At 35.0% G+C, this 26,675-nt stretch overlaps 3 protein-coding genes and 1 long non-coding RNA gene across 10 annotated transcripts; all 4 read left to right on the top strand.

Moving 5' to 3' along the window:
• Positions 1–6,065: 6,065 nt before the first annotated feature.
• Positions 6,066–9,955, top strand: LOC131943572 (uncharacterized). The gene is made up of 3 exons (XM_059303780.1): positions 6,066–6,134; positions 8,432–8,630; positions 9,373–9,955. The coding sequence occupies exons 2-3, from the start codon at positions 8,490–8,492 to the stop codon at positions 9,589–9,591; spliced, it is 360 nt and encodes a 119-aa protein (XP_059159763.1). The 5' UTR covers positions 6,066–6,134; positions 8,432–8,489; the 3' UTR covers positions 9,592–9,955.
• Positions 9,956–10,818: 863 nt separating this feature from the next.
• LOC131943072 (uncharacterized) lies at positions 10,819–13,337 on the top strand. The gene is made up of 3 exons (XM_059303085.1): positions 10,819–10,950; positions 12,159–12,377; positions 12,666–13,337. Exons 1-3 carry the CDS (start codon positions 10,819–10,821, stop codon positions 13,335–13,337), a joined length of 1,023 nt encoding a protein of 340 aa, XP_059159068.1.
• A 4,024-nt stretch (positions 13,338–17,361) lies between these two features.
• On the top strand, positions 17,362–20,189 carry LOC131943494 (zinc finger protein 585A). The gene is made up of 2 exons (XM_059303656.1): positions 17,362–17,409; positions 18,459–20,189. Exon 2 carries the CDS (start codon positions 18,494–18,496, stop codon positions 19,829–19,831), a length of 1,338 nt encoding a protein of 445 aa, XP_059159639.1. The 5' UTR covers positions 17,362–17,409; positions 18,459–18,493; the 3' UTR covers positions 19,832–20,189.
• Positions 20,190–22,468: 2,279 nt separating this feature from the next.
• LOC131943600 (uncharacterized) lies at positions 22,469–26,363 on the top strand. Of its 7 annotated transcripts, none has more exons than XR_009386913.1 (5): positions 22,469–22,602; positions 24,994–25,110; positions 25,278–25,420; positions 25,822–25,886; positions 26,209–26,363. It is a non-coding gene; the product is annotated as an uncharacterized LOC131943600 (long non-coding RNA). The 7 variants fall into 7 exon arrangements; XR_009386910.1 differs by lacking the exon at positions 22,469–22,602 and adding an exon at positions 22,619–22,786; XR_009386911.1 differs by lacking the exon at positions 22,469–22,602 and adding an exon at positions 22,620–22,795.
• Positions 26,364–26,675: the final 312 nt, after the last annotated feature.

Raw genomic sequence — 26,675 nt, 5'->3', positions numbered from 1 at the left:
ACACGAAGGTGAAAGTCAGTACACACAAAGGCTATGCTAGTAAATTCACACTCACACTACAACTTGAGTTTAGCAAACACGTAACAACAAATTAAGTGTCTAGCATACTATAACAAAGTACAGTAACAAAACTACAGAATGACTAAGTACAGTAACAAAGAACAGACTGGCCAACTACAGTAACAAAGTAGAGACTGGCCAAGTACAGTAACAAAGTACAGACTGGCCAAGTACAGTAACAAAGTAGAGACTGGCCAAGTACAGTAACAAAGTACAGACTGGCCAAGTACAGTAACAAAGTAGAGACTGGCCAAGTACAGTAACAAAGTACAGACTGGCCAAGTACAGTAACACAAATACAAACTGGCCAAGTACAGTAACACAGGCTGACCAAGACTCCTGGAGCCAGTATTGTGGTTTTATATTAGAGTTGAATGAACGTGCGGCCAGCTAAGGGACGACACTCTGACTGGCCCAGAAGCTCCGGTAAAAAAAACCTACTCGAGATGACAGACAGGCTTCAAGTACCAAGTCTCTTGACATAGGAACGATCTTTAGTGAACCACTTGCCCCTTCTGGCGTACGGTCGAAAATGGCTTATGCCAGTTTATTTTTATCTGGCCAGTCTTAATGTGCTTTTAGCGCACGAATTGTAAAAATGCAAATGAAGGTTTATTTAATAAAAAAAAGAATAGTTTTCTTTTTCAGGAGAGCTGTCAAACGCTGTTCAATTAGACAAACCTTGAATTAAACTCTACATTACTTGAAGACGATGCTTATTCCAGCAAGAGTTCAGGCCCTTGTCTAGGTCTTTGCGCCGAAGGGAGGATGGGCCGAGGCGGATGACACATGCCAAATTACGCTGAGGTTGCCATGCATCATCCGTGTCACGAAGGTCCCTCCAAGTCCCGGGACGAAGTTTATTTCCGTTCGCTGGTTTGCCGCGAGATTGCCAGGGACTGCAATCGAGGGAGCTAACGTTTAAGGTGTGAGTTTAAACTCATTTCATGAGCCATTCCAGATTTTAAGACAGCTTTAAAACGCTGCAAAACCTATTTTTAAATTTATGGCATTTTTTTTTAAATTTAATGCATATTATAAACTTTTTTTTAAATAGAAAACTTGCAAAAATGAGGTTATAATACGGGAATCAGTAAATACAATATTATAAAATAATAATGATATAGTATTTTAAATTATCAAATTGTTATGTTCATAAATCTCGTATATGTTTTAGATGGTTTCGCGTGATTAACAAAATTAGTAACTTTCTTCGGTATTAAATCGACATATTTATACATAAGACGGGCTGAGTTGTGAGCATAACCCGTGTCAATGTCCATAACCCGTGTCCATAACCCGTGTCCATAACCCATGTCCATAACCCGTGTCCATAACCCATGTCCATAACCCGTGTCCATGACCCGTGACTGTTCCACATGTCAACGTTCACCTCACAACCTCCTCCTCCTCCCCCCCCCCCCCCCCACCCGGTCTTCATGTTTTGTGTTGTTGCTATGAACAAATATAAAGTAAATTGCACCCGTGCCTTTCGTATTACGTAAGACGGAGCTAAAATATGCAGACAAAAAACAAACTTCTACCGCGGTGAGCAATTTGCGCATGACACAAAATTGACACAAATGAGAACTGACGGGTATTCCCGTTTACCCAGACTCGCACTTTTAAGACGCCACTTTGTCATTTTTAGTGGGTTAGCTATTTATAGCCGTTACTAGGATCTTGTTTTTGTTTTACCTAATTTATGTGACGTTGATGTTGCTTTCTTTTTCTAATATTGAAAAGGTTAATTTACCTCTTAAGATATTTTTAATACTAAAAAGTTAAAAACTAACCTTACAATTGATGGTAGAACTACGCTGTTATTCTAAGATAAAAATCGTATTACTACGCCATTAATATAAACAAAAGTGTGTAAAGCTATACTTTAATCCCAAAGACTACCTTAACTGAATACCCCGCTTTTAGCCCACGTCTCTGCTCTAAGATAACTCTTCTTTAGGAAATAAAATTTTAGTAATACTGACAGGATCATTGTTTCATTAAACACAACAGTTTTATAAAACCGGTTCATACACTGTAAGATTGTATATGCTTTTATTAATTTTTTTTAGCGCAATTTCCATTCTGGAGAATTGCGTTTATTAACTCGTCATTTCTGGGAATGGATGGATGAATGTATGGATGAATGAATGTATGGATGAATGAATGTGTGTCCGGGCTTTAAGTCGTATCTCCTCCTCAACGAAGCAATATCGATGACTAGTTCCAAAAGCAATTATGTTAAGCAAGTTACGAGAATGAGCATAGGCCATAAAAATTCCGGGTTTCTTTCATGTATTTCCCGGAAAAGCCAAAAAACCTCGAAAAAATTCAGTTTTTGGCCCATATCTCGGCAACCAGACCACTTAGCGACTTGAAACATGTACCAATCGATTCCTGCCATAATTTAGAACAATATTGCCGAAGAAAGTTTTCAAAAATATCCTTTCGTTCGGTCACAAACAATTTTTGAATTAATTAAATTTGGACCGAATTAGTAGGCATTTTTTCCAACCACACCACACGCGTCATCACGTTCAATAGCTGCGCCATCGCGTTCCATGGCTGCGCCATCACGTTCAGTAGGCGCGCAATGGTTTTTAGTCATGTAACTCTATTGTAAATAAAACATGTAAAATACTGAAAAAAATTAATAAAAAACGTTTTAATAACTAACCAATGGTTTTACTAACCCTGCTCTTGATTTACGCTACGACAGAGCTATTTTTAGATAACGTAAGGAAATTGCGCTAAAATTGTCACTAGATTTTTTAATTACCTTGTTGTTGTTTTTTTTTCGGTTTTTATTTTATTTTATTTTTTGTTGAATAATACAATTACCATTATGTTGAAATGAATTTAAAAGAAAACTTTACATTTGTTTTCATGTTTGCATGTATAGTCTTTTTGTTGCTTTTTACAGAGTAAAGCAATAATAATGTACTTTTTACGTTTAAAATTTAGCTTGGCTAAAAATGTCAAATGACTATATTATAAACATCAAATGAAATTCTCGACGCTAAATCTCATTGTTCAGATAATTTTAAATATTACATCGCAATTTAAAACTAAAGATTCACATAATTTTGAAGTAAAAATTTGAGGGATGTGAAATAAATGTGAACAAAAAAAACAAGGCTGAATTTGCTGGTAGTCGCGAGAATGGTCCGGAGAAAATTTACGGTGCAAGGGAGGTGATCACGAATTTAATTTAGCTACGCTAAGTTATTTCAAATTCTGAGAGTTATCTTTCCTTTTACACTTTTACAACCGACTTCAATTAACTAAAGATTTTTTTATTAAATTATTATAGGTAGACTGTGAAAGCATAATACTGCGTTTACACTTGCGACATTTAATGAAACGTGTTCCGCAATTATTTTTTTAGACAGGCATTGTAGGTGTACATGTGGCAAATGTAAACGCGCTTTAAAAAGTGTAAGAGATACATTTGGTCAATGTTTTTACTGAAAATTAAGTTTAGATCAACTATTGATTAGAAATCGTTTTCTATATTTCGACAGCTGCTTGAAGAAATATGTAGAAATCAAATTAGAATGAGATATGATTTTACACTGTAGCTTGTACTGATTTTGATAGTTGATTGTGTACAGAATTTAAACTTCATTGTGTACAGATTTAGTTTGTCGATTGTGGATATATATAGATAGCTGTCAGGTTAAAGTCAGTATTACATAACGTATTACAAATGTTATTGTTAATATTACATCCCTAACTAAGTCATGACATGGTATAACAGTTCAAACCGTTGCAACGTAAACAACATTTTAGTGATCAAGTGGTAGGCTTTTATTCTTTTGCTGGAATTCCTCGAAGTTTTGTGTTTGTTGCCTGGCATCAAGACCTAGCATCGCATGGGAAAAAAACTAGCAAGGAAAATAAATCACGAGAAACAAGTCACATGAACAATTTAACTTTTAAAATGCTAATAAAATATAATTAATTAGTTATTAAAGTTTACTTTCTTAAGTACCCAATGTTTCCAACAAAGAAAGTCAACGAAGACCCGTCTATTCAAGCATTGTGTTTATTTGTAAATAGGTCGACTCTTTGGTATTTGAAATGTTGAATGGACACGATGGTGAGTGGATGTTGTGGGGGATGGCTGGAGTCGGGAGGTAGCTGTGGGTCTGGGTGTGGGTGTAGATGAATGTGGGTGTAGCCATGGATGTGGGTGTGGAAGTGTGTGTGGTTGTGGGTGTACCTGTGGATAGGGATTCGGGTGTAGTCGTAGATGTGGTTGTGGATGTAGCTTGAGTATGAGTGCAAATGTGGATGTAGTTGTAGATGTAGTTGTGGGTGTAGTTGCAGATGTTGTTATGAGTGTAGGTTTAGGTGTGGATGTGGCTTTGGATGTGGTTGTGGGTACAGATATGGATGTAGCTTAGGATGTGGTTGTGGGAGCAGATGTGGATGTAGCTTAGGATGTGGTTGTGGGTGTAACTGTCGACGAATCAGCACTGATGTAATATCACGACTATGAATTAAACTTCTGAAGACTCGAGATGACGAAGTAAAAGAAAGTCTGACAAGGAATCGTCGTCATCATCATCTTCATCCTCATCCTCCAGGTAGTCGTTGCGTTCAATGTCATACAGGTACCTGGTGGTCAACAAAGCGAGGGGTTAAACACACACAACACGAGGGTTAAACACAAACAACATGAGGGGTTAAACACAAACAACACAAGGGGTTAAACATAAAGATCACGAAAATAAAAGTTTTTACCAGTATTCCCTCCCACCCCCCACCCCCGCGGAAATTTTTCAAATCTTGCCCCTTACTTTGGATAAACCTTGATAAAAGAATAGAAGGCAGCGCTGAGCAGGCCAAAGACAAAAGGCATGAGAGAGCTTGATTTGGGCGCACTTCCGTACAAGTCGAAGCCAGGTATGGTCACACGGGATTCCATCCGGTCGCACAGACGTCCAAACACCAACGCACGTGCTAGAGCTTAGGTTAGCACGTCAGGATGTTCTGGCACCGCCCAGCAGACGACACACGTGCTGTCAAATACTGGCGCAGAACAAAAGAGTCCAGGAAATGTTCCATTGTGTGAGAGCATGAACAAAGATGACTTGAAAGACTTTTCAGATGGTACCGCTTTCACCTCTAGAAATAATGGCGACGTGTTTACTTCCGTTTTGCTTGCACCAAAACCAACAGTTATCGGAAATTTGTGGAAAAATAGAATGGTATTATGTTTTCTTTTCTTTTATTGGAATTTTAGATCTAATACGTAATCTAATTTTGAAATACAAACTTGATGAATAATATTAATATTTTAAAAATAATAAAATAATCTTGATATTAAAATTAATAGTAATATTATTATCATTATCAATATCAACCTCATTATTATTATTTTAACTAAATAAAAACAATGACAACAAAAACATTAATAAAAAATATATTAATACCACTTTACAAGGCAAAGTGTATTATTTACATCGCCAATTAGTGTTGCTATGAAGCAATAATGTCAAAAAGAATTCTTAAATACGTTAATGTAAACCAACAACTTGCTGAAAATGAAATCCCTCAAAGAAAAACAAACAAAAACAGGCTCTGGAAGCACACACAAGAAGCCGAAGATTATCGAGGCTTTAATCCCCTGGGGTGAATAAAAGATCACAACCAGGAAACCTGATGAAGTAAGTCTGGAATTACCTGAACGGTCGTTACCGCGACCCGGCACTGGGTTACCAGGAGGTAACGTTTTAGTAGTTGGCAGCAGTGTTTCTTTCAGGCATCTCTCCTGTGTGCCCCCCCCCCCCCCACCTCATTTGGAAGCGTCAACTACCCAGGGAGAACAATGTCTGAAAGAAACCCGGTTAGTAGTTATCTATGTCCCATTAGGTCTACTATCTCACTTGAATATGAACCACGTCATTGCTACACCACAGTAGCACATGTAAACCAGAATTCCCGATAGTGCGCATGAGAGAGCGTGCAAACAACGCCGGTGCTGAACGCGGTGAGCAGGAGAGGATGAGCGATCACCATTTGGAAAGGTCTGTCAACATGACTAGCTCTCCGGAGATTTCGGGGTAAATATACTCTCAGTAAACATTGCATTTCAGTATATGGGTTTATTATCGAAACTGCTGAAATTCTTACTAATTTCGTTATAGTTTTCTGTTTTTGTAAAAGTTTAACTAGACCATGTACGATGAAAAGAATTATTCTTTTGGTATAAAACATTTAAAAAACAATAGTGTACAACACACGTAGATCTAGACTACTTGTAGATCTAGATCTCTCTAGTGTACATTCCCTGTCTACCCATTAGTTAGACCTATTCATTGAAACACACATATGATTTCGATCCGAGTACACCGAGTGACTAACTACATTTAAATAAAACTCGAAGCGGAGTTAGGGATAGGGGTGGGTGGGTAGTTTGGAAGTTGATGGTCAGTTCACAAGTATGACTTGATACTAGTGTAAGTTTAAAGATGTTGGTCGTCTTGATTTTGTGGTCAGTTTATAATCGTTCGTCGACTTGATTCTGTGGTCAGTTTATAATTGTTTTTCGTCTTCTTTCTGTGGTCACGTATTTCTAAAGTTAGAGCAAGAGTTTACCCGTTGAAAAAGTTTATTATGGTCTCGAATATTATGGTCTTGTCCATGTGTAAATTAGCAATTTACAGAGACATGTCCCTATTGGTGAGACGTGTCCCTATTGGTGAGATGTTTCTCCATTGGTGAGACGTGTCTCTATTGGTGAGATGTTTCTCCATTGGTGAGACGTGTCTCTATTGGTGAGATGTTTCTCCATTGGTGAGACGTGTCTATTGGTGAGATGTTTCTCCATTGGTGAGCAGGGGCGGAACTATAGTGCCGCCAGACCCCGCAATGCGGGGGGGGGCCCAGGCCGTTTAGGGGCCCACTGCCGACCATGATCAATTTTTTTTTTATAGTTAAAGAATAATTTTCTTGTAAAAAAACAAACAGATCTACTACAGTTGTGATGTACTACAGTAGCTAACACACACTGTATCGTAAAGTTGTAGTGTGTAAGATAGGCAACCGTTCAAACCGCTTCCATGAGTTATTTCCCTTTTTTTAAATAGTCAAATACGTGTGTTCTTAAGAAACTTTAAATAAATTTGCATTAAACAAATTAAAAAGCAATTCCATCTCTTAATTATTATTTTTTTTAAATACATAATAAAGAATGAAATAGTAAAAAAGGAAATGTATTAAAAACTAATAATATAAATACAAAAACACTTTAAATAAACATAAGGCGAGAAAACATTACACATACAAAGCTTTCTTGCTTCATATTCTTTTGACCGACTTGCTAATTAGGAAACAGTATGTCAAACGTTGAAACAAAGAATTTCAAAACAGATTAATAGCACTTACACATGATGTGATATTGCTGTATTATGTTTTAATTAAAATAAAAACTAAGAATTTTTAAATTTTCAAATTTCGAACAAGCCCGAATTGATGTGTATATATATATATATATATATATATATATATATATATATATATATATATATATATATATATATATATATATATATATATATATATATATATATATATATATATATATATATATATATATATATATATATATATATATATATATATATATATATATATATATATGGGGCCCAAAAATTTTTTTTGCGGGGTGGCCCAATTTTTCTAGTTCCGCCACTGTTGGTGAGACGTGTCTCTATTGGTGAGATGTTTCTCCATTGGTGAGACGTGTCTCTATTGGTGAGATGTTTCTCCATTCATGAGTCGTGTCTCCATTGGTGAGCCTTGTCACTATTGGTGAGACGTGTCCACTTGTTGTCAGCCGTGCCCCTATAATTACAACTAATGTGAATTCGGCTGGATGATAGCATACTTTTCGCGCTAGAATACTACATACACCGACACAATTACATCTAGAATATTACATACACCGACACAATTACATCTAGAATATTTTATACACCGACACAATTACATCTAGAATATTACATACACCGACACAATTACATCTAGAATATTACATACATATTACGTACACCGACACAATTAGATCTAGAATATTACATACATATTATATACACCGACACAATTACATCTAGAATATTACATACATATTACGTACACCGACACAATTAGATCTAGAATATTACATACATATTATATACACCGACACAATTACATCTAGAATATTACATACATATTACGTACACCGACACAATTAGATCTAGAATATTACATACACGGTTACACCGACACAATTAGGCCTGAATTAGGGCATAGATGTTTTCCCTTGTTCAGTAACATGACCATAAAACAAATGTTTAGTTAGTGTGTTTGTTTTCAGCTAACACCAGACAACTCCACGTTGTCAGCATGTGTGAAAACAGTAAGAGTTAGTGCCCATGGACGAGTCCCGAAAAGTCACGTCGCCCTTGTTGTGCCAGGAGGCGGTCAGTCTCATGATCTATGGCACCATTGGAATCATCATCATCTTGTTCCTCCCTTACTGGATCCGGCAGCAGATGGACCTCTATTACCTCAAGGTAGCGTGCCCTTGTTTGTGGGTCTTGTTGTACCATAGCTCTACAGCGTACTGCATTTAGCGTGGTTTGCTATTGATTACATTCTTTTAATTGGGCCTTTGTGTCTGTCCGTGGGTAGGTGTGAGGGTGGGTAGGTGTGAGGGTGGGTAGGTGTGAGGGTGGGTAGGTGTGAGGGTGGGTAGGTGTGCGGGTGGGTAGGTGTGAGGGTGGGTAGGTGTGTGATACATTGTGTGATACTTGTGGCCAGTTATAATGTAGCGATTTTTCCACCAGATAAATTAATTTCCGATGGCAACAATGTCTTCCTTTCAATTAAATAAATATATAAATATAATTTAAAACAAAATTACAGCATACTATAGTAAAAAAACAAAAGGGGAGATAACAAAATTAAAAGGTAGAGACCACTCGATAAGGCGGATGAGCTGTTATCATCTAATGTTTGCAAACACACCCCATCATTTACCCACAACTGACCCCACCCCGCCTCTCCAGTGACCTTCAACTTTCCCCACCCCACCTCATTATTTACCCACTACTTACCCCACCACACCCCACCCCAACCCGCCTAACCATTTACCCGCAACTTACCCCACCCCACCTCATTATTTACCCGCCACTTACCCCATCCCACCCAACCCAACCCCACCCCACCTAACCATTTTCCCGCCACTTACCCCACCCCGAATCACCCTTTTACCCGCAACTCACCCCCTACACCTGACGTTTCTCCTGTCCCCAGTCCGTAGCGAGGCAGGCACGTGAGCGCTACATGCAGCAGGTCACGGAGGAGTACAGGCAGTGGGAGCTCCAGGCACAGCGGGAGATGTTCAAGAGTCAGCAGACGGAGTCACACAGTGAGCGGGAGGAGGAGCGTCAGCAAGAGTTTGATGAGGAGGACACGCGTGACCCCCCGACTGCCCACGGCCTCGCCCACGAGCTCAGCCACGGGGACCAGTAGGAGACCATCGGGTTCCCACAGTGCCAGAGATATTTGTCATGACAAACTTTAGTCGCACCAACGGCTTGGAGTTTTTATTTAACATAATAGCGAATGAGCTATTTGTGTTTCATGTGTAACTAATGACTATCTAACATATATATTTGTTAATATTTGATAGAACTGTTCGAGTATTGGACAGGAAATACAAAGACATAACGTCAGCATGAATTCTATAGTTCAAACATCGTATATCAAAGTTGTAGTTGCGGTGAGATGAAGACAATCATTAGCATAACGGTTTAAGGCCGAAGGATGTGGTCTACTTTATTTACCTTAAACCTATATCATCATTTTATATACATCAATAAAATATAATGTTCTACAAGTTTGTGTTGTTTTTATTACTCTCATAACGTAAGGTTGGCAGTTGTTCTACCCTTAACAAATTTGTTACATTTTTTTTACTAATTGCTCAGGACATTTTCAATTGTTTTATAAATATGTTCTATATATTTAAATATTTTGACTGTTTTGTGTGTTTTTTAATATTGTGCAACAAAAAGGCCCACACGCTATGACGTAATCGATTTATTTCGCCATTGAACCCTCGACTATCAGTTGGTGGAGACCGATGCTTTTAGTGGCGTTAAAATGTGTTTACACTCAACGTAAACAAATTTTGATACGGTTGTCAATGACAACGCCGCTTTAATTACTTTAATCATATAGCGCCTTATAAAATGGGACTGGTTCTGACTAAAAACACAATAAATCTAATGTGGACTATCCTGTTTTCAGTGGAGTATTGATGGCAAGTTTCAATGCTATATTTCTCAATGTATTTGGCCTGTATATGGCAAATTTCAATGCTTTTTGCTACCCAAGGAACTAGTGAGTTTTAATCATCTTGGTTGATTTAATTCTGATCCTAACTAATGGTAGATAATATTATAGGAACAATTTAAAACCCCTAACATGTCACGTGATGGTAGCACTGCTAATGACGACAGTGGGAATGTGACAAGGATTAACCACGCGAAAAATGTGACCATTATAGACTGTGAAAATGTGACAAGTGTTAGCTACACTAACGGGACCAGTATAGAGTGTGAAAATGCGACAAGTTTTAACTACACTAACTGGACAAGTATAGACTGTAAAAATGTGACAAGTGTTAACTACACTAACGGGACCAGTATAGACTGTGAAAATGTGACCACTCCTTACAACGTGAATGTGACCGACATGCCCCACGTGATGACCGTATTCGACATCACAGTGAGTGTCTTCTACTTCACGCTGTGTGTCGTCATCGTCTGCAGCAACGGCATCACTCTGGTTGCTATGTGCAAAACACCAGCACTGAGGGCTCTACAGGTACATTGGTGTTTTGTTTTACTTCCAATGTTAGGTGCTTCTTCTTTTGTGGTTGTTTGTTTTTAATTTATTTGTTTGTTTTTTATCTCTAAACTTAACCGTTAACTTGAATGAATTGAGTGTGCGAGTAAATCTGTTTCATGCTGTTAAACGGTGTATGTAATCGTTTTGTTGACTTTCTGCTGCTATGTTAAACGATGTATGTAATCGTATGTTGCCTTTTCCCTCCTATGTTAAACGATGTTGACTTTCTGCTGCTATGTTAAACGATGTATGTAATCGTATTTCGACTTTCTCCTGCTATATTAAACAATGTATGTAATCGTATTTTGCCTTTCCCCTCCTATGTTTAACGATGTATGTAATCGAATTTTTCCTTTCTCCTCCTATGTAAAACAATGTATGTAATCGTGTGTCCTTCCTGCTTTCAGACTAAGTACATCCACTCTCTGGCAGTAGCAGACTTGCTGGTGGGCTTGACGTATTTTAACATCACGATCCTACACGTCACCAACACCAAATGGAATGATGTAATTATTTTCTTCAATGCCACTAGACTTATAGAATATACATTTCATAATGACATTTTTTTTTAATATTAGCTAAGTCACTAGACTTAAGTAATATAAATTAAAATTTAATTATGACATTTGTTTTTAAACAGCGAGATTTTTATTTTAAATAGATAAATTAGAAGTTCAATAAAACCAGCATTGTTGGATCGTAATATTATCTTATCAGGCAGATTAGAGCTAACAGTGATAGTTATTGGGTTAATTTTATATTGATTTTTATTTTACGAAGCATAATGTCAACCTAAAAGTGTTTATCACAGCTCTCTTTGTGCATTCGTTTGTGCATGCATGTTATCCATGCTAGTATAACATATCATCACACCATGGTGCTGGTATAACACACAATAGCACCTTAGTGCCAGTATAACACATAATTAAACCATATTACCAATATAACCATATGTACACCATTTCAATGCCAGTGTAACCCATATGTTCACCATTTCAGTGCCACTATAACCCATATGTTCACCATTTCAGTGCCACTATAACCCATATGTACATCATTTCAGTGCCAATATAACCCATATGTGCACCATTTCAGTGCCACTATAACCCATATGTGCACCATTTCAGTGCCAGTATATGTGCACCATTTAAGTGCCAATATAACCCATATGTTCACCATTTCAGTGTCAGTATACTATCGCCTGCCTGTACTCTAGCATCACCATCAGCATGTTCACCATGTGTTCTGTGGCTGCAGACAGGTACATCTACATCGTCCACCCGTTCTTCTACCTACGTCACATGACCGCCAAGATTATCGTCTGCAACATTTTGTCTCAGTGGGGGCTGGCGACAATATACGGCTTTATGTCTGCTTACATTTCCATCCGAGGGACGCAAAAGGTAAAGTTGGTCCTCTTGTACATTATGGTGTCTTGTCCCGTTTGTTGTAGTCACGTGACCTAAACTGTTGATAACAAATCTGGAATTGATCATAAAAAGTCTACTTTTACATCGTCATTTTTTACTTTTTTTTGTTCTATTGTTTGTTCGTTTGTAGTGTTTGTTGTTGTTTTGTTGTTGTAGTTGGGTTGTTGTTTTTTTTGTGCATTTTTTTAAAGGCATGAGATTCTTTTTCTTAAAGTTTGATCTCATCTAATTTTTTTTTAAATAGTTCCTCTTTCCTTTCAGTGGTGTGATCCAATTCTCTCAATACAGCAGGACTATTTTAGCTACGTGATTCCCGTGTGCTTTGTGGCTATCTCTATAGGAATAGCTATCATGTACGGCCTCATTGCAAGAACAGCGAAACAACACTTTGATAGAAAAGTGAGAAGACTTCAAGACATGCAAGGCGTTTTAAGCAATTGTTCCAATGCTACAATCCAAATGAAATCGCCAGTCAGTCTCGCACAGAAGCTTCGTAGCGCTTTCAAGTTGAGAAATACAAGTAGAGAGGCGAGTTGTTTTCACGAACTAACACCATGTGCCGATCAAGATGGCGTCGGTCGTTCGGAAACAAACGCTTCAGCTGCAGAAGGTCACAGTGCTGGTCCAAAGGGTCACGATGCTGGTCCACAAGGTCACCCTGACCTTGTGGTCCCGTCAACCCTGGCCTCCTTCCGGTGGATCAAGCAGATGGTGGTTGTCTTCGGGTTGTTCACGGTCTTCTGGACACCGGTCATGGTGTACATCATCCTGTCCTTCGTCTACAGCATCAACTCCCAGGTCCTGGGCGTCCTCTTCACGCTTGGTATCGCCAACTCGGCCGTCAATTTCTTTGTTTACTCCTACTACAACAGCAAGTTCCGTCAGGTCATCAGGGGCATGTTTTTATATGGCTGCAAATCTTACAGGTCGTGATGCTATCAATAGAAGGATTATGGTTGTAAAACTACTTTTTTAATTGTGAATTATTGGATTTTCTCCAACACACCTATATATTGCAAATATATATATAGCATATATATTTAACCATCAGAGGCGTAGCGAGGGGGGGGGGGGCGGGGGGGGGGGGTGGACCGCACCGGGTGACACCATTTAGGGGGGTGACACCAATGCAAAAAATAGCAAAATATATAGAGAAAAATTTGAGGGGGGGGTGCAAATCGAAAGTTTGAAAGTTTGTCCCCGGAAAGGGTCGCTACGCCTCTGGGGGGGGGGGGGGGGGGGGTGACACCATTAAGTGCCGCATCGGGTGACACCCGACCTCGCCACGCCACTGTTAACCATATATATATATATATATATATATATATATATATATATATATATATATATATATATATATATATATATATATCTTGTAACCTAGTTAATGTAGGCCCCCTACTTGTATACTTGCCAATTAAAATAAGCATGTATAGCCATATATAAATATATATATATATATATACATATATATATATGTATATATATATATACATATATATATATATATATATACATATATATATATGTATATATATATACATATATATGTATATATATATATATATATATATATATATATATATATTCCTTGTAACCTATTTAATGTAGCCCCCCCTACTTGTATACTTTCCGATTACAATGAATATGTACATTCCAATTAACTGCCGTAAGTTAATTAAATACACCCATTAATAAGTTTTAATATTGTAATCCTCTAAATATTCTGATCTAGATATTTTTTTAAATATTTTTTGTCTTTTGTGTTGTACGTAATTAAAAGTCTAATTCAACTAACAGTGTCAATAAACCAAAACGAGAGTCCTCAATTTATACACAACTTTTTATTTGGATTAATTTGTTATGCTAAGTATTACAATATTTCCCAGAAGTTTACTTGAACGTTCTGGACTATTTAATTTGACTATAACGTTAGACCTGTTTTTTTTTCTTTAAAAATATAACTAAAGTAAACAATAAACATTATCAACTTAATCTGCAATATTTTAAAAGTATAAAGTTTAAAGTTTGGTTGTTTCAGATTATGATAAAGGCCAATGTCTAACTAAAAGTAACGTCGAGTCACTGACTTCGATACTACTAAAGTGTAACCACGTGGACAGGCTGGAGTTTCTTGAATGGGCGGACCCTCCACTTGTCTGGTGTCTGTGTCTGATCAGATCGGGAGGGGAGGTGACCATAATCAGGTTATGCAAAACGCGGTCTGCAAGAGCCTGCATTGTCTAAATTGATTAGGGACCTGTCTCGGGGGGCTGTTCTTCTCGCTGGCCGCGGGAAATCAAATTTGTTTGCACGTTTAGATAAAAATTTGAACGAATCGAAAGAGAATCTAAATCGAATCAAGTGAAGAAGATGGTTGGGTTAAAGTCGTTTCCACCATTCTGGTCAGCAAGCGCACCTGAGCACCGAGGAAATCACTCCGCCCTTCTTCAACTAATTGGCCAGCGAGCAAGCGACGAGAAGTAATTCCTACCACTGACTTCCGGGGAAGGATTTTCTAAGGAAATTAAATTTATCGCAGCGCATTGTGACGCTTGTCACGAGCTGGACTATTTCGGATAAAACTGAATGGCAGATCTGACGTCAATTGGTAGCCCAATGCCCATTGGCTAGCAGTAACGTTAGCTGAAGTATGAGCAGACTTGAGAGGTATTCATGCAGGCGTGAAGACTAATAATCACCGCTACCTAGTAAAAGTTTCAATCATTTTAGGAACTTCTTTCTTTTTTAACTGCATGTGATTTTGTTGCCGCTGTTGGTAAATGTCATTTTTGTGTAGGCCGCCAAGATTTTCACTGACTATCAAATTTTCTACAATTTATGTTCATCAAAACACCCTAATTATACATTGTCTAGGTATATTACTGGATAAAAAAGTCCACGAGCCATCCTTCTTTCCTGAAACCCTCTGTCTCCATATCTCCACTCTGATAGCAGATTTGTCAGTGGTGGCTCTTCGTGTCCATACGTCTGATGGTCGCCATCTTTCTTGACATGTCATTAAAGTTTACCTGACGGGTCATGTCGTTAAAGTTTACCTCACGGGTCATGTCATTAAAGTTTACCTGACGGGTCATGTCATTAAAGTTTACCTCACGGGTCATGTCATTAAAGTTTACCTCACGGGTCATGTCGTTAAAGTTTACCTCACAGGCCATTTGATCAATGACCAACTCTTTATCCCTTGATTGTAAATACATTTCTGATCGCAACCAAACGTGTGGGCCTATAAAGAAATGGAAGACAATGGTGCAGAAAACACCTTCGTAATTAAAATAAACAGCCATTATAACTAATTGAACAACTCTCGAAGTTCAAACTCCCAATTCGAAAATTAATCGATCCTTCTCTCAACTACGGTAACAAATATCAATAATCCGGTAACTAGCCTATGTGGACCGAGACTCTATGGCGTTTCTGGGTGGCTTTAAAACAACAATCATGGTACGTATAAATAAAATATGATTTTCTTAACACAAGGTAGTGTTACCGACAACTAGATCTATGTCATTTTTTGTCTACTATAACCATATTGGCCAGCAACATGTTGCTGGTATATTTTTGACCAATGGATTTCGTCAATACTTCCCGCTCTGCTTTCTATTTTCAGCTTTGAGCAAGGAGGTCACATGCAGAGTTTCTTCTAGGCATCCCCCCCCCCCCGAACGTCTGCCGCTCTGCCTTCCCCACCCGAACGAAATAGAATTTATATATAAATATATGCTTCTACCAGAGTCCGCAGCCCCCCTGCCCCCCGGAAAATTTAATCCGCCCTCCCCCATTAAAAAGGAGCACATCTTCCCCCCCCCCCCCCACACACACACACATTCACGGAGAAAGAAGGCTAAAAAAAAGAAACACTGGTCCTCTGCAACTGAAAGGCTCCCTTCTGCCAATTAGACAGCACTTGCTAGCGCAGACCAGAATTAATAGCTATATAAGTTGCCACAAAAATACAACGCTGAAGGCACACGACAAATCGGCTCCCATCAAAAGGGCTCCAGTCAAAAAGCTCACAGGGGTCTCCAAACTAAGGCCCGCTAGGTCCTCTCATCCGGCCTGCGGAGATCTTTTTGTCCAAGGGGGAAAAAATGTCTGTTGGTGGTGGTTGATGAACTTTGCCCAGAAAATTCAAAACAATTTGAAAATGTAGCTTTGGGTGTAAATACCACTGCCCGCCGTGTTCCAGACATTGGTGAAAACCAGTGTTTCTTTCAGACTTATTTCTCCGGGGGGTGGCACTTGAAATTTTTCGGGGGGGGGGGGGGGGGGGACGACGACACTGTTAAAAGTATATATTTTCTAAATAAATTCCATTTCGTTCGGGGGGGGGGGGGGGGGGGGGCGGTAGACTTTCTTCTCCCCCGACGAGATGCCTGGAAGAAACTCTGGTGAAAACATTGTCATTCAAATAGCGAAAAAATGCAAGCAAGTTTCGCCATTTTAAAATTGCAATGGTTGAGTCTTGTTTTCTTTGTGTTTGGGTTTGTGTTTTCGTTTGGGATTGTAATTGCGTTTGCGTTATGTTTGCGTTTTTTTTTTTTTTTTTTTTTGGTTTGTGTTGGTTGTGGTTAGGGTGGGCAATGCCGGGTATATGCTGATTACTAAACACACATGTCATGGTCCTTTACAGATAGGTTTTTCACAGAGGCCAGTGCAGAATTAAAATTATTTTTAAACAAGAATATCGAGATGTGATTTTTTTATTCAGGTTTTTTGGTATATTAAGTTTTTAATTAATTTTAATTCACCTTGACGATCAAATCAACTACATTTCTAGATCTAGATCTAGAATTTATTTTATTTTCGTTTTATTTGAGAAATGTAATGCTGTCGGGCTAATGTATAGACCTAGGTTTGTAAACTTGGACCATTTTAGGTTTAAAATCTGGCTTCTTTGAACAAATGTCTTTGTAACTTTTTTTCAAGAAAGTCTGTTTAGGCTTATGAATGTGGCCCACTAACCAGGCCTACCTACACTAGTGTGATTTCATGTTTATCAATTATATAATAAAATAAAAATTTAAACATAATTAAAGTTAAAGTAATTTAAAGTAATTAAAATTTAGGTAACCTAATCTAACTATCTCTTTAGGTACGTAAAATCGGCCTGTTTTTCACATTACTAGATTCTAGATCTAACTACAACTTCTAGTCGCGGGCGATTTTAGTATTTACTAAACTACTAAACTTACCTAACTAAACTGACTAACTCTAAACACTAAAAAAATACCTAAACTAAAACTATAGTCAGATTTATTAAAGATTAGGCCTACCAAATTTTAATTAAATTCATTCTAGATCTAGAGTAATTATAATATTTCACATTTTTAGGAGGATTTAGCTAGATCTCAGATCTATGTTTTAATTAAAAGTTACAAAAATATTTTAAAGTTTCATTAATAATTTGATAATGTACCTGTTTTCAAACCATCGTATTAAAACGTTTCAGTAATAAATAAAGTCTAGCGATGTTTTCATCAGATGCAACCAAGCTCATTTATTTTATTTAGCAACCATCTTGTTTAAGTTATTTTTGGTAAAATTATTGTTAGAGATTCAGGGGAAACCACTCTAACTTACAACAGCAAATAGCAAATCTTGCTCGCAAACACTGCTGTTTAAAGTTAATTTCTAGCCTATATATATTGATATATTTCGTATTATTTAGCCATTGATTTTGGTTTATTATTTAGTTATCAATAATATTTTACACAAATATAGATCTATCACAATATATCAATATAGAGTCTACTTCTATTAAAGCCTTAACAATGAGGCAACTTTTTCTCACATTACTAGCCTCGGCAGATTTTACGCACCTAAAACGATAGATTACTAAACTTTAATACAAGCAATAAATAATAAATAGATCTAGATCTAGGATCTAAGTCACAATTATTATTTTAAGTACTAGATTCTAAGTCTTAGATCTATGTAAGACTCTTACAAATTTCCATATTATTTAATATTTATATTTCTAGCTTTTGAATGCTTCTGTTCTAATAAGTTCTATTCACATGTCACCCACAGATTGTCATACTGAAGAAATAATATCAGAAAAGGAAATGGCGTATTCACAGATATTAAAGCTCACAAGTGATGAAGATCATATTTTCAGTTGCTGGTACTGTGATTTTAAAACCAGGTTGTCTGAAACAAGAGACTTCCACTACTTGACAGTGCATATTTCTCAAGTTTCTGTATACTCTTGTCCCTATTTAATAGATGAATGTGAATTTCAAAACATTATGCCCCATGAAGTTGTTAAACACCTCATGGATATTCACATAAAGCCACTTGGAGAAACAGTGGGAAATTATAGATGTAACATGGACTGTTTATTTTGTAACTTTAAAAGCCATGCAGAATCTGGCCCAATGGACATCCACTTAACAACACATTTGGTAAAGGGTACACTTTATAATTGTCCACAGTGTCAGTTTTCCTCTATTTTAATAAAACAAGTATTTTTGCACATGACTAACATTCATTTTCTAAAAACAAAACAAGAATTATTTGAGAAATTTGAAATTGATGATTCTTGTTTAAAAAGCAAACATATTGGTCTGGAAAAAAGAAGGAATCATTTTAGAAACGATTGTGAGAATCAGAGTGAAAAAATCAATGTTGATAAAAGTTCTTCCTTTCAAACTGAATTGGGTCTCACACATGAAGCAAATTACACAAATTTATTTCTAAATGAGGATGTCAAAAATATGCAGTTTCAGACAGCTCTGCTTACAGTTACAGGCTCAAATTTACCTAAGGAATCAAATGGTATATTAGAATCAGCTGATTCTAAGGCAATAAATGGTCATCGCAAACGTCATCCACAGAAAATTGTAAGACACTATAATACTAGATTTCATATTAAGTGTAAAATGTGTGATCCTATTGTTGATGAAACTAATTCTTCAAAAAGTCTTAGAATTAAGGATTTAAAGAGCCTCACATTTGATTACAAAAAACTAAACAAGCCTAAAAGAATTATTTCCTACTCTTGTGTTCTTTGTGGGAAATCTTTTTCTCGAAAGTTTTCTTTGAGGTTTCATTTAAAGCTCCATCAAAAAGGAAAAGATAGACTTTTGGTTAAAACGACATGTAGCACACTGAAGATAATTAATAAAGTGAACAAAACTTCAAAAAACATTAAAGCCCTTTGTAATGTGAAGGTTCAAACATCTCTCAATAAAAAACAGTATCTTTCCAATGCAGCAATTTCCTACTTATGTGTTCAATGTGGGAAATTATTTCCTAAAAAAACTGCTTTATGGTTGCATTTAATGGTCCATACTCAAGGAAACTGTAACATCATTGCTAAAAATATGATAGATAAAATAAACTTAATTGACTTTATTTTAAATGATTCTCTTTTACGATTAGTCAAACGCAAGGACCATTAAACTATTTATACTGATTTTTTAAAATCTGTAATAATTGTGTACAATTTTCCTTGTCTTTTCCCAGCACAAAGAATAATTTTCTTAAAGCATATCATTATCTATGTGCTGCTCTGTAAAAAACAGCCATAACTCAGTACCAGAAAAATCCACAAGTTTACTTGCTTGGCCTTTTAAAAATTTAATTTCATTAACAATATACATTTTTTATAGTTCTTTTCTACTTTAAATCAGGCACTTGACAATGATATTCAGCTTAAGTAAAGCATTTGTAAAACATTTATTGTATATAGGGCCTATCGATTTATTTTATAATAGATTTACTTTTCATTTAAAACCGCTTCTTTACTGTAAAATTTCTTGTAATTTATACTCATGATAACCCTGTATTTCAGAAATACAAATGTATGTAGTGTATTAATTTACTTACATTTTAAATTAATGTAATGATAATTTAACATTTTTTGCTTCTTCTATTATTTTTTTCACCATGAATTGCTTTATCAACATAAAGATGCATTAAATTTGAATGCATTATCTGGTTGTCTATTAAGCACAAGTATGTTTCTGTTATTATTGATTAGAGCAGATAGCTCAACCTATTTTTTATTTTTTTCTCTTGTATTCTTATTTTTTAATTTTCTGTTAAGCACCTTCTTTAGGCTCACACTACCATGTATCAAAATGTATTTTCAACAGGCAAGTTATAGGTTAATTAAAACATCAATATAATCAAATGAACAATACAATGGACTCAAAGAACTAAAAACTTATCTTATAGTATACTTTTAAAAATGTATTAGTATTATAATTTGAGTAATTGATATATTTTTTTTTTTGTGCGAATTAAGGATCGCCTTGCACCTTACTGGTCATGGAAAACATATCTTATGGAGGTTACTACGTGGTTTTGAAGTTAGGTTAGGGTATTAGGCATGTAGTTGAGGGATATGAATCTTATAAACAAAAAATATTCTTAAAATTGTGTTGACTTTTCTTACCGATAATAAGTAATACTTAACTAATTTAACTTTAACCTTTAGTGTGTGTAAAAGAATTGTGTTTGAAATGTGTTAAATTAATGAAAACTTACCATGGTAGTTCAGATTTTATGTACAATTTAAGTTTCATTAACAATTACATACATATTGTAACTTGAATAATAAAGTTCACCAATATCTGACTCAGCATGTGTACCTTTCTTTGTTAAGTGTCTTTACATAATAAATATGGTCTAGTACATTGGAAAGGGTGAAAAATAGAATTCTCAATTGAAATAACCATAAAGTGGTTTGAAAAAAATAGTTCAATCAATGATTCACAAACCAAATTTCTCAAGGAATTTTTTTTTTTAAAGAAAAAGAGTAGAAAGTTAGCTTGTAGTTGCCAGATTAACCCCTTGATGCATGCACATCCATCACTCATTGGTAGAGGTTGATTTTTAATGTGCAAGCTTTTCCAAAGTCACCTCAGGAATTATTCATTTTTCAATTCCACATTAAGGGAAAGGCAATCAATCAAAGGGATAAAGATGGAGTTAGGCACCAATTGGACATCCACTATTTAGTATGTAATATCATTACATTGTGCTTACAGGTTATCAAAACTACACTTATACTCTCTCTTTACAGGGCATAACTGATTTAATCAATTCGTAAAAGCCAGTCAGACCAGAAAAGAATGAAGAATTTTAGAAATCTAACATTCCTCATTAAGGATTTTTTATGTTAAGCATAAGTATTAAGTACTGAATTTGTATCTTTTGGATTAGCAATAGGGCTGGTAAGTAGGTCACCAATCAGTTCTATGGCTCATGCAGGTTTTATTGAGCCAGTAGAGCTGGTTGGTGACCTACTTACCAGCCCTATTCTCCTTTCTACAACGACTATGCTTTTTTCATCCCAAAAATAAACATTATTTAATTATAATGTTATAGTATTTATACTTATAGGCCTTTTAATACTACTATCTTGCATTATTTCCTGTTTTATAAAAAAAAAAATTATTAGTATAGTTTAGTATTACTATTATGGGCATTGAACATGGCCTAAACATAACTTCAAAAAAATCTAAGTATGTCTACTGTTTGAAAATTATGGGACATCATGGTCATATGGTAGGGCATGCTAACTTAAAAGTCTTGAGTTCGGATCCCAGACTGGGAATTGTCAGTGAGTCCAGCCAACTCTGATAAGTACCTGACTTGTTGGGGAAAGTAAGTAAGACAGCTGAGCATAATATGATAATCTAGTAGATCTAGAATCTAGTAGTCATAGTGCTGACCAGGCTATCATCAGTATCACTTCTGTTCTTGACTAGGTCACATAAATTGTGACATAAATAGATGAGCTCTACTTCATCTGCCCCATGCCCCATGTACCGCCTGGTTCGCAAGGGCAACTTTACTTTTGTATTTGAAAATTAGATTTTGAAATATGATTGTAACTCTCCCTCACTCTTATGATAATAAAATTACATTATGTTCGTTGTTGGTAGGCCCAACTAGAATTTATATTTAACTCATATGGTCTCTTAAAAGGCCAAGGCTATTCCCAGCCGGTTGGGAATAGCCCCAATACGGCTATTCACAGTCGACTGTGAATAGACACTTCGCTCTAAACACCCCATGCGGATCATCTCAACGACAGAATCGTTGAGCCTCTCTCCGACTGTGTCGCTGAGAATAAAACCCTTTGGTGGTTTCTCAGTCAACACTGTCGTTGAAAATAAAACAATAATTAAACATGCTCTCCACAATTAGGAAAGCATAAACTGTAGGTGTTTTGAAGCTAATATTCCAGCCATTTTGTTTTGACGAGAGCTAGTCCAGATCTAGACTAGATCTACTTGATCAACGATTTACACTGATGTAAAACCTACGTAAATCAAATCTACAAGATCAGGATTTACATTTAGATCTAGAAATCTACATTATTGACTAGAGAGAAAAAGTTAAAAGTATGCCTAGTGCTTCGAAAGTAAATGATAGAATCTAGATCTAGAAAATCTAGTAATTTTTCAGTAGCACTAGCTAGATCTAGTCTAGATTGTCTAGATTGACTAGATAGAAAGATAATTATTTCTGTGGCATAGCTGTCCTTTAGCATTTAGGATCTAGATCTAGATTTCTAGAAGTCTAGATCTACTCAATTTTAAATCTCTTCTATTTCAAATTGTTTGTAGATCTATATCTACAAGATTAGGCTTAGGTCTAAAAATATACTAAAGTTAAAGCTACACAAGTACACATCATTCCTAAACTTAATGCCATTAATGGCTAAAATTCACTGAGCATTGTTGCACTTAAGACTTAAACGTAAGGCCTAAATAAATACTAAATAAAATTATTACGTTAGCTTAGTTTTCGTGACAGCTTTTCTCTTCTTTTTTGCCATGCTTAATTTAAGTCACTTTCATGTGCTGGTAGCTTAAAATAAAACTTGTTTAGGAAGTTTATTTCTTTCTCCCTTTAATAATGCTGCAAATATGAGTAAGACGCTTATTATTATAATTAAATAGCTGCGATAAATAATCATTTGCATCTTTTTGGGGGTATTTCTTTTACATGAACTGTGAAATACGGTATCTCAAATTTTGCGCGTAACTCAAAGCGAAATATTACTCGCTCAACTGCTCGTATTTAAAAAATCTGGTATGTCGAGGCACTAGAATGTTGAGGTACCACAGGATCTACTATGTATTGAAAGAAAACATAAATTAATTATAGAATAATAGGCAAATATAGTAATAAAGTAGGCCTTATAGCTTTAGATTTTATTCAGCCTACTAATAAATAATTAAATAGGCCTAAAGTAGTACTAGATATTAGTTAAATCACTAGTTTTGTTTAGGGTTATTTTTATTAAAAAAACAGATCACATCTTATACATTAAGGCGGGCTCAATAAAATAAAAATAATTTATTTAGGACCTAGGCCTATCTTTTGGAGATCTAAAATTCTAAATGAAAAATAAATTATTAATTAGACCAACAATAGGCATAGTATGCTAAATCTATTTTAGTATTTAAATTTAAGGCTCGGCCATCTACTAAAAATTTTATAAATGTCATAAAATGGCCTACTTAATTATAATTACTAATTACTATTAGGCCTAAGTTTAAACTAGAGATAGCCTATTTTATTAGTAGAAAAAGTATTAGTCATAGTTAAGATGGTATAGCCTTATGTAAATTAATGTAATCAGTGTTAGATATTATGATATCGATCAAGCAATTATTATATAATATCGGAAAGGGGCCTAGCACTCTCTTAGTCATTAGTCTATTAGGTCTTACAAGTAGTTTAGCCTATTTATATATTATAGGGCCTATAGGCTGTTATTTAAATTAGGCCAAAGGCTTATTAGGAAAAGGCTTAATAGGCTTTAGTTTTTAATTAGGCAACAAGGCAGAGGCTTAATGTTGCTTATAGATTTAATTTGAAATTATTATGATATACGCTACTCTGCGACTATCACTATAGACTGCTATAGAGTATATTATAGCCTAGGCCTATCTAAATAAAATAATTCAACTCACTTAGCTTACTATAATTTTTAAAAATGTTTAGTTAAGTATTCAGCTCTCTATGTCAGCTAAGGCCCATAATTGTAATTATCCTACTGTTAGATCTATTCATTATTTAATAATTAGTAGGCCTAATTATAGGAATTAGGTCTGATACATTAAGTCCTATACATTGGTCGTAGAGTAATACTATTGGGCTAGTAATTATATACAATATCTATACAAGCCTACTTATCGTTAATTTGGAAGTCTTTGCATTGACCTTAGTTTTCAGATGTAGCAGCCTAATTTTTATCAGATTATACCATAAAATCAAAAGTAGACTTGTAGATCTTTTTAAAACAAGGCATGAAATATTAATTTAAATAATATAAATTAAACAAATAGCCTAAATAACAACTACACAAAGTTAAAGTCATAATAACTTTTTATAAAGGTATCTTGAATTTCAACTGGAGGTAGTTTTGATAAATATTAGTATTCTGAACATTAAAATAAGTAGACTTAACATACATTTGTTCTGAAAACATATTTAGAAATTGGTTTTAAAAAATGAGGTTAGGATTGGGGTGATAACTAGTTGAGGATTAGATATGATATTCATTGTGTTTATCCATGTTGTAATTTCTCTTTTACAGGTTCATCCAAAAAAAGGGAAGATCTGATTTTTACCAGTAATAAGACTACAGCATACTAAATGACACAAGATGTTCTTTCTCTATTACCTCTTACATTTGACATAAAAGTAGGAAAAGGTATGACAATTATTAATAAGCTGCTTTAAATTTTATAATTTGTTTTTTTATAACTTAATTGTACCATTTTTATTTCCAATAATGATAAATATAATTTAGTGTCATTTCTATTTTAAAATATTTATATTATACTAGATATAATTTACTTCCATAATATTACTATCCAGGTTTAACAGTCTATGCCTACAACATAGATCTCCAGGACTAAAAGTACACAAAATGGCAATCAGTATATCACAAGTGTAATAACACATGCATCTAATCTGCTTCAGTGGCGAGAACTGGGTGAATCCTCTCAAACATTAATCAGGTAAGTTATCACAAGTTTGCTTTGGTTTATTTTGAACATGTTGATTGAGATAGATTTTTATTTGTATAAATATTGTATTTAAAAAAATATTTTACCTAGTAAAACCAAGTCAGTGGTGATGATTGATACAATATCATTATGTATTTTTTAAAATATTTGTTTTGCAAAATATGCTGATTTGCAGGAAGGATATATATATATATATATATATATATATATATATATATATATATATATATATATATATATATATATATATATATATATATATATATATATATATATATATATATATATATATATATATATATATATATATATATATATATAAAACAGTATCATTTAGTGGTTTGTCTTACAAATTTGAATTATTTACTTAATCTGTCTTAACTGCTCAACAGGAACTAGGCATACCTAATGAGCGTCAAGCTGATACAGTAGATGTACAGAAGAGTTTATACACAAGGTAAATATTGATAAATTTTAAGTTTTCTTTTTTTAAGGATACATGTAGTGTTTTGGGAGAAAGGAATTAAATTATTTAAATTAGGCCTAATAGTTTATTTCTCTAGCTTATGTTTCACTTAAAATAACTTAAATTTTTCCCCCTTTATCACTAAAGCAAAATTTTATAGATATCTATGCCATGATTCATCTCATTCAATCACTTTTTTCTTGTTTTGTTTTGATGTATTAAACTAATTTAAACTAAAGATTTTTTTTTTTTGCTAATTTTATTATTTCAGATGGATGATTAAGTTTAAAAAAATCATTTTGTTTTGTTTCAGGAAGTGAAAAGTGATGTAAAAGGCAACTAATACTTCCATCTACCATAGTTAAACAAGAATCTGCAAATGGTGATAATTGCAATAATCTTGATATATTAATGTTTGGCTTTATAATTATATGCAATTGTTTCATAAATAAATTATTTCTCAAAATTTGATGTATTTGGTTTTCTTACTTTGTACATAAGATGCAAGTGATTGAAAGCTGAAAAGGGTTGTATGTAGTTATAGTATTCCCAGCACAAGTTGACATTAAAACAGCTGAAGCCCTTTAAAAAAAAAAAAAAATAATAATAATAATCTAGGAATGCTGTTTCTATTAGCTGAGCATATATTTGGAAAAGAACTTAATTGTTTACCAGAGAATACTGTGACCCAGTTTGTACTCCAGGCAAAATAATATATTTAATATTATTAAGTTAAAGAAAAGTATCAAACAAACAGGATAATATTAATAAGCAAGATCT

The sequence above is a fragment of the Physella acuta genome, unplaced genomic scaffold (assembly GCF_028476545.2).
Source record: "Physella acuta isolate Inbredline_101_S28 unplaced genomic scaffold, ASM2847654v3 ptg000038l, whole genome shotgun sequence".
Lineage (NCBI taxonomy): Eukaryota > Metazoa > Mollusca > Gastropoda > Physidae > Physella > Physella acuta.
The sequence above is the reverse complement of the archived record's forward strand: the minus strand, read 5'-3'. Positions and strand labels throughout refer to the sequence as shown.